The following is a 9,186-nucleotide window of genomic DNA, read 5'->3' on the forward strand; positions in this document are numbered from 1 at the left end:
GAATGCAAGCAGTGCAATCATTTTGGAGGAATTACAAATATTACATGAAAAGGGAAATTACTGGAGAAGACACTAAAGAAAACGCTAGAGGAAAAGTAGCACAGCGTTTCAGGTATGGAAAGGCTTGAGCCATCGTGAGTGAATTGTCCCACCTTCCAGTTTGCCGGTATTGATGAGCTTGCAATAACCCCCTAAGATAACGTCTGCCACTATATATGGCTCATCTTTCCCTTCTGTAGGTGAATCAGGATGAGTGGTAACTTTGACTACCATATCTCCAATCTGAAACGGGTTTGGGTGTTGCACAGCTACTTGACTCTCGGACTCATTATCTTTGATGGAGACGGCTTCTAGATTTTTAATGAAACTTTCAAAAGGCCCAGCAACCCATTCACATCTCCTAGTAATATATGGGTTGACGATCGGGTCAAGTCCCCAGCCCTTGACGGAAAATGGATTGACTGATTGTAGAAAGGGTTGTTCGATAAGACTTACTTGGGTTCGGAATCTTTGAACGTACGTCGATGGGCTCTCTCCAGGTAGTTGCGTCACATTGGAAAGTTGTTGATATGGCATACAAATAATCTTCGGGGTTGGACGGCTTGTTGGAAATCCTTTCAGGTATAGACACTGGAAAAGGACATGCTCCTAGATTTGCTTTGTTTTCATGCACCCACGAGCTCCCCAGAATCATATCATAATTCGGGCATTCTTTCACAATATGAAATTTTCCGCGTGTTAGAATGTCTCCCACCTTGATTTATAGGTTGATGTACCCGTAAGCGTCTATAGACTCTCATTCTGGGCTTTTGATTATGGTTGGGCAGAGAACGACTTCCTGTTTTGCAATCTTTGCGGCTCTCAGGGTCTTGATGGTAACAACGTTGAAGTCTGAGGCCGCGTCAATCAGCGTGCTGTCGAACTCAACACCCTTCAGGTGAGCAGTATTCAGCAGTCCCCAGTTGCATTTTCCAACAGTGCCTTCTAAGAGAGGTTAGGGTTTAGGAGTAGTTTCCCGATTGAAAACATGCGCTTGCCTGACACAATGCGATTGAGAGCTGCAAATATATCTGGACGTTGTGCCTTGGAGAAATAAAGAATTTCACATATCTTTCAAGTTTCTTTAAACTGAAAACTTAACATGCGAAGATAAATTTATGATACTCTAGTGATTAGACTTGGTCATAGCATTATGATCAAAGTATCAAGGAATTATATTGAATTACGAAGTATAACATTTATCTTTTGAACTTTGTAAATACGACATCAATATAATCTATGTATTTAGTTACTCGATTATGTGTAGGATATAGGAGTGATTTCATCCTAGGAAAGTATGTATTATTACATTGGTTTAAGGAAGTATACGTATGAACTTGTTTCATCATCGAAAGGGAAATCATAAGTGTGTTGGTCTGGTTCTTCACTAAATAATATTTGGATGACCAATGCAAGATGACAAGGTAGAACCGATCTTAACTTATGTTGAGAATCACGGTGTAACTAGTCATAGCTTTTACTGTGTGACAAGGTGTAACCGATCCTAACTAACTTTGGGAGGCAAGGTATAAGTGATCACAACCTACATTGGGAAGCATGGTGTAACCGATCACAGCCTACTTTGGGAAGCATGGTGTAACCAGTCACAACCTACACTAGGTAGCATGGTATAACTGGTCACAACCTATATTGTGAGTCATGGTATAACCGGTCCCAAGAGCAAAACCGAGTTTCTGATATTCACTATTGGGGTTACAGCGATATCCTGGAGATCTACCAAGCAAACCCTGTGGTTACTTCCACAAACCGATCTGAGATCATCGCCCTACATGTGGCGATTCTTGAGTGTATATGGTTAAGGTCCGTCATTACACATATTCAATGGACATGTGGTTTGGTTCTACCACTGAATAGACAACTTGTAGTTACGAAGATAATGCAACATGCATCGAACAGATGAGGCAAGGGTATATCAAGGGTGATGATATGAAACATATATCACCAAAGTTCTTTTACAATCAGCAACAACAAACTCTTTTAAACATTCAAGTCAGTAAAGTAAAATCTAATGAAAAACCGACACACTTATTTACTAAGTCATTACCTAATTCCGCATTTGAAAAACATGTGGGAAGTATATGACTCATTTTCCGAACTTCCTTGACTGCATGTGAAAGTTATATGACCAAAGGAATTGTTTGAAGCTCATGATTACAGACGAAATACTATAGAGATTTTATTAACTCCCATGTATGCTTTGGACTAAATAAACTGTCCTCCATCAAGGGGGCATTTAATGGTATTTTGAACTCTTTTCCCCTTAATCGAGGTTACTGTTTCCCACAGGGTTTTGTTACTCGACAAGGTTTGTAATTAGATAACATTAATACCATAAATACAAATCATGGGAGGTTATCGACATCGAGGGGAGCATCTAATGATGAGATGGTTGACATTAAGCTATATTGAACTATTTTTCTTCATCGAGGTTACTTTTTCCCACGGGGTTTTGTTACTCGATAAGGTTTTTAATGAGATAACAATAGCATCAGAAATATAACTACTCGGTTGAGGTTATTCTTCTCCTTTTAAGTGTTCAGATTTTTCTGCGAAGTGTTTTTCCTGACATGGTTCTACAAAGGAGAAAAGTCTTGACAATCAATGCCATTCCAGAAGATCAAATATCTTCTTTTTCCATCTGCCAGTTTTTTCCTCGACGAGTTTTGTGGTAAGGTTTTGACAAAATAGTTAGTTTGTAATGATGCAAGGGGGAGCATGGGGTAACATATGTGGGATAGTGGGCAGACCATACATCACGTGTGTCAAGATGCATGTTATCGTCTTTCTCAAACTAGAAACACAACTGATTATCCTTCTTTCCATTTCATATTTTGTCCCCTCTTCCCTTTTTGTGTTTTTGTCTCTTATTTATCCCCTGCTAGGGTATTTGTGAAGAATCCTAAAACTCGAGTTCTTCAGCAGTGTTGTACCCGATCGGATCTTCTGTAGATTGCCCTGAGAATCAGACCTAGTTATAATGCGACAATCTGTCGTCAAAATACAGTTGGCTTAAACCACTTAAAACCAAACCATAAGTGAACTGGCAACCGAAAATAATCCGTTGTGTGCATTCTAGGTCATCGACTATTCAATAATTTCGGAACTAAGCTACCTTTATTGCAATCGATAATCAAATGAGCTAGATTTGCATAAAACTGAGGTTGAGCTCCTTTATGAGAATGTCTAGACTTGGCTCCTCACCTATGTACAATAAGAAGATTTGTATTATGCAAATGTGCACTACGCTCCTCATTCCACCATTGCAATTGCAACATATACTATGCGAAGAGTATGCGGAACAAATATGGTTTACAAATACTTATCTTGGTCTAGGTTTTGCCCTTATCAAATACTTATCTTGGCCTAGGTTTACAAGTAAAAATTTGCGGAGCAAATATGCAAAGAGTAGCAAGAAAAAGATATTTCAGCTGCTGATTTTTCTTACTATACACCAAAATATTTACATACATAAAATTTCTACTTAAGTTGATGTAGAAGATGATCTTATAAGCCATTGAGGCATCAATATGGTCTTCAAATGCCATTCAAATAAATAGAAATTAAATCTAGCTTTCAGCAGAATCTATACTTGTTTTCTGTGAGAGCTCTAGGGTAACAGGGCAATGATCACTTCCAAAGAATCCTGCAGATAGGTCAAAAACGAAAAGCTTAAATAAGCAAAACTTTGGGCACCTTTACGGCCTAAATCAGATTTTATGCTGGTTCAAGCGATCAGCGAACATCATGAGAACTTGCCTACCTTCTAATTCAATCCCGTGGCCCTGCATCTCACATGATACAATCCTATCCTTGAGTGGCTCGGAAACTAGAAAATAGTCTATCCTCATTCTCTTACCCCGGTACCTGCAATAAACAGCCATACTTGTAATACCCATAACAGGTGGGGAAATCAAACAAAGTATCCATGCATAGTAGCTATGCAGTTTCTGGAAGTATTCCTCGAACACTACTTGACTACTAACACCATGAGTTTGAACCATGAAGAACCACAACTAGTTCACTAATCCATTTATCATCACAAGCATAAGCATTGCGTAAAATGTCTAGGAGGCTAATTACCTCCCAATGGGATTTCCTGACCAGGAGAAGCCACTGTCCATATCTTTTTCCTCATGTAGGGATCTGTATGCATCTACCAGCTTTCCTCTGAAAATTAAAACAGAAAAGTAGATCCAGTTAAAGGAGACCTAACTCGAAAGTCGTACCAAAGCATCCAGAGCTTGTAAGATGCGGTATTAAAGTTCGAGGATTCCTAACTGAGTATATATAAACTTCAACAGTTCAAGATATTAACTTTTGTTATAGTAGATATTTGAGATGAGATATGTCATTTGATGCTTAGATCCATAAGTCATACTTTTCCCATATCGAAGTCTTAAAAGTTAAGCCTAATTTCAAGTGAATGCATAGAGCCAGTCGAATACTGGGACCATCCTACAGAAACATTTGAGATTATAATACAGATGTCTATATGGAGTGAGATAGCGCCACTGGAAACTGTCAATATTTCCCAGGAGTTTAAATGTTGAACCATTTCTACGGCCATACCAGGTTCTGGGTGCACAACTAACGAGATCAGTTTTCTTATGTTTCACGACTTTGATTCTCATCAATTTGGATTTTGGCGATAGTAAAGCAACATAAGACCATCTTAATCCAACAAAGTTAAGTTCACTGGACAGGCGAATCCCATTAGAACAATTGAACATTGAATTTTCCAGTAGATACTCACTCGGATAAAATGGTACTGAAACGCTTCCTTTCATTCAAAGTAAACCCAGGTTGTCCACAATCCTGTATGAAAATTAATAATTGTTTCATTATGCTACAAAAAAAAGCGGCAACACGTACTGATCAAAACAACAAACAACTTAGTACATCATGGTTATCTTTGGAATCAGCAGAGTAGGAACTGTATCGAGCTAATGGAAAACTTCCAGTTCAGCAAAAATGACTCCTAATCTTTTAAGGAAATAGGCACCTCTTTGTTAGGAGGAACATAACCGTTGAGCTTTGCACTACTAAAAAAATCCGGATGACTCACATCACGCTCTTCATGGCTGCAAAAAGAAAAGAGGATAGATGGTGAGAATTTCATGAATTCTCTGCAAAAAAAGCAAAACAGTGAACACACAGCAAAAGTTGAAAGCAGGATCTCTAGCAAGTGAAGAGCGATCTCCTTTAGAGTTAAGTTGCCAAAACTGAAAAGAAGCCTCTTTTAAGAAAATCAATTGACACAATAGAATGATCAGAATTTCCCAACCTGATGGCAGGATTTTCAGCAATTGACCAACACTCTACTCTAAAGATGAGTTAAGTTAATAAGAACTGAACCCAAAGTTCTTTTTCGCAAAAATCAATTGTTGCATCTAATATAAAATTTTGTTAATGTTCGGATCAAGTATGCTTTTCAATGAAAAAAAACGAGGAACTCAATACCTAACATTCAGGTCGCCGCACCAAATCAAAGGCTTATCAGAACTCCGTAAAACAAACTCAAGCACTCTCTTATCCCATTTTCTTCTCCTTTGAAAAGAATTTTCCTCATCCTTCCATCCATTATTTGGGACATATGTATTCAGCACTCGGAAAGACTCAAACTCAGCCAAAATTACCCGGCCATCTGGTTCGTGCTTTTTGGATGCTAACAAGGAAAATAGCACTAGATCAGTGGATGATGCCCTTGTTCCTGACATGACCCAACTAACATAACAACAACATACTAATCTATGCATGGGTATCCTGTGTGAAGATGCAAACCTGTTTGGTCAAGCGAGAAGGTGACTTTTTTCGGTTGGCAACACTTCTTCACAATTAAAGCAGTCCCAGCATACTTTGAGTCTGCTAGCGACCAACAAACTTGGTAATTTCGAAATAGTGGACTTGAAAGGGCACGCATCAATGTCTATCATACAGAGAAAACAACAGCTATCAGCTATATACGGACATACAGTTTTTGGTTGGCCAAACTTAACCCTATGAAATGCGAAATCCAATGAAAAAAGAGTACAACCACATATATATTCTTTTCATATAGAACCTATATGCAACCCATAGATCAGTGCCTAATATTAAACAAATAAGCTACTACTTCTGCCAGGTTCCAATGATTTCCAATACATCACACAAACAATGATTGAAAATATTGTTTGTCGCCCATCGCACACGCATATCTACAAACTCTGGACAAATAAGAGCTGGAATTGTACAAAACAACCTCGTCCCTTGATTCCAGCTCTGGTTGAAGTATTGAATGGCACTGCTGAGCATTCATTGTGAGTTTCTACAAACTGACTAGTATAACTAGTTGAACAACACTTACTTGTTTTTCCTCTCGAGAAGAGTTTGTATCATCTTTCACTTCTCCTTGAATTTTAGCCCCACCTTTAGAGCCAGCTGCAGGCATTCTCACTTCCTATGTCATCCCACATCACAAAATTAACAAACCCCTTAACAGAAACTCAAAAAGAACTAATGTGTAATTGGGAAGCTGTAATTGGGAACAACTAATGTGTTGAGACTACTTTGTATTTTTCTTAACTTTCATCTCTTTGATGAATGTTAACTTTTAATCAAATTTGCCCTTTTCTTGTCAAAAAAAAAAAAACTCAAAAAGAAAAAAAAAATTGCTTACACACCAATAAAATTCCATCAAGTTCCAATCCAAAAAAAAAAACAAATTTCAAAAACCCATTTCATATAACACGCATATACATTTCATAAAGAGGACGAAAGAATCAAATCACCTGTATAGCAATGACATCAGGATCAAAGACTGCAATAAACTTAGTAAACTCTGGCCAGTTATTTTTAACACGAAGCAAGAAACTATTTGCATTCCATGATATGAACTTCAAAGGTTCTCTTTTTTCTTTTGTTATTACTACACTTTCCCCATTTTGTTCTTCTTTTTCTTCTGATTTTGAAAGTGAGGAAGAAGTTGTGAGAGTGGGTTTCTTCTTAAGAGATCCATCTTTTTCAACTGGTTGGAAGAATCGTTTCATCCTTTCTTTGATAAACAAACACTGAGGTTCTTCCCTTTCGAACTCAAAGTTCAGGGTTTTGTGCAGCACGGGTACGGGGAAAGAGGTACTGGGAGCCTGGGACCGTCTCGGAGATAGAGACGTATTTATGCTACCCTTGTTGTCCTTTTGTGACACTGGGTCCAGAGCCTGGTTACTCAGGAGCCGAGTTAGTTGCATGAGTGGAGAAAATTTCGCTCAGGCCCTATTTATGAGTTACCCATAATATCAGGGGGCTAGTTAAAAGAATTTTAAAGTAGCAAATACCATTAGGTCCTAGAAATAATATATTAGAGAGAGTCTAGTCCAATTGACCCCGTCAATTGTCTGTTTGGTCCTTTTTGGTAAAATATACTATAGTTTGGTCCTAAAATTATGGTTTGGTCCTAGGATGATGTAAATGTCATTGTGTGGCGGCAGAAATACCCTTTTGGGGCCACATATATAGACAAAATCACTAAAAAATATCTCATTCTTAGATTTACATTCTCTCTCCTCTTTATTTTCAGATTTGTTTTCTCTCTCCTAATTTCTTCAGATCTAGTTTCTCTGTTCTTGATTTTCTTTCTCAGTTTTTACTGCTGGTGTTTGATTTTGATGAAGATGATGGTATTGAAGATGAAGATGACAAAGAATCATATAAAGATTATGAAAACGACGAAGATGAAGATGCGTTTTTGATTGCTTTGCTACTGTTGAAGACGAAGACGAAGATGAAGATGCGTTTTTTGATGTTTCTGCTGGTGTTGAAGACGAAGATGATGAGATATTTGTTTGCTGCTCGTGTTGAAGATCTCGATTTGTTGATGTTTTTCGTGTTGATGATGATTTATGTTTGTTGCTCGTGTTGGAAATCTCGATTTGTTGATGTTTTTCGTGTTGATGATGATTTGTTGATTTTTTTTCGTGATGATGATGTTTGTTGCTGCTGTTGAAGACGTCGAAGAAGATGAAGATGATGTTGCTGATGTTTTTATATGGAGTTCATTCCAGAAATGAAGTCTGGTTTGTATATGTTTTTATATGGAGTTCATTTCTGGAATGAAGTCTGTCTTTTTAGGATTTTATATGGACTTCATTTCTGGAATGAAGTCTGTTTTTTTAGGTTTTTTATATGGACTTCATTTCTGGAATGAAGTCTGTTTTGTAGGTTTTTATATGGAATTCATTTCTGGAATGAAGTCTGTTTTTTAGGTTTTTATATGGAATTCATTTCTGGAATGAAGTCTGTTTTTTTTAGGTTTTTATATGGACTTCATTTCTGGAATGAAGTCTGTTTTTTAGGTTTTTATATGGACTTTATTTCTGTAATGAAGTTTGTTTTTTTTAGGTTTTTATATGGACTTCATTTCTGGAATAAAGTCTGTTTTTTAGGTTTTTATATGGACTTCATTTCTGGAATGAAGTCTGTTTTTTTTAGGTTTTTATATGGACTTCATTTCTGTTTTTTTTAGGTTTTTATATGGACTTTTGTCAGTTTAATATTTTTAAATAATTATGGACCAAACAGTAAAGGCGTTTTCCTAAAGGACTAAACAGACGTGGGCCCACCTAAAAAAGGACCAAACGATTATTTTCCCAATTTTAAAACCAGGACTTGAATTAAATAAAATTTTATTCTGATACTAAATTAGCCCTAAATATATATATATATATATATATATATATATGTTGTAGCTTACCTTTTTTTCAATCAGAAACCATTATTTCATTTTGAGGAGAGAGAACACACAGATCTCACTCTCACCCAAAAACAGAAACAGATCGACGATCACTCAAAAATCTCGTTAAACTCAGTTGCAGAACGCAAATCGAAATAAATAATACTGATCATTTGCTGGGGAAAAAAATTCAGATTAAAATCAAAACCCTAAAAATAATAAATTCAGATTAACAAATTCAGTTTCAGATTCTGATTCAAAATAGAAAACCCTAAATCGCTGAGAAGATGGGAGGAAAGAGTCTGATAATGAATCAACATGTTTGTTTTACTTTGATTTTTTTAGTTTTGATTCTTGTGATTGAGGGGATAATTCTTTTTTCTTCTGCGAATCACATTTACGGTTTCAAAACCCTAGAAACA

The 9,186-nt window shown here is 36.9% G+C and overlaps 1 protein-coding gene across 1 annotated transcript; it reads right to left on the reverse strand.

The window, feature by feature from the left end:
- Positions 1 to 3,469: 3,469 nt before the first annotated feature.
- LOC113276149 (DNA-(apurinic or apyrimidinic site) lyase-like) lies at positions 3,470 to 7,169 on the reverse strand. Its single transcript, XM_026525728.1, has 9 exons — positions 6,828 to 7,169; positions 6,404 to 6,496; positions 5,842 to 5,986; positions 5,521 to 5,725; positions 5,063 to 5,141; positions 4,814 to 4,875; positions 4,141 to 4,227; positions 3,821 to 3,924; positions 3,470 to 3,703 (listed from the first exon to the last, which is right to left on the reverse strand). Exons 1-9 carry the CDS (start codon positions 7,083 to 7,085, stop codon positions 3,627 to 3,629), a joined length of 1,110 nt encoding a protein of 369 aa, XP_026381513.1. The 5' UTR covers positions 7,086 to 7,169; the 3' UTR covers positions 3,470 to 3,626.
- Between the last annotated feature and the right edge of the window lie 2,017 nt (positions 7,170 to 9,186).

Source organism: Papaver somniferum, chromosome 4 (assembly GCF_003573695.1).
Source record: "Papaver somniferum cultivar HN1 chromosome 4, ASM357369v1, whole genome shotgun sequence".
NCBI lineage: Eukaryota > Viridiplantae > Streptophyta > Magnoliopsida > Ranunculales > Papaveraceae > Papaver > Papaver somniferum.

Excerpts from the sequence above, each read along its gene's own strand:
- LOC113276149 (XM_026525728.1), bottom strand. The coding sequence starts at position 7,085 with ATGAAACGATTCTTCCAACCAGTTGAAAAAGATGGATCTCTTAAGAAG. Across the intron at positions 5,142-5,520 it reads TGCGGCGACCTGAATGTTAG|CCATGAAGAGCGTGATGTGA; the intron begins GTATTGAGTTCC and ends TTCTTTTTGCAG. Across the intron at positions 4,228-4,813 it reads TTCAGTACCATTTTATCCGA|AGGAAAGCTGGTAGATGCAT; the intron begins GTGAGTATCTAC and ends TTTAATTTTCAG.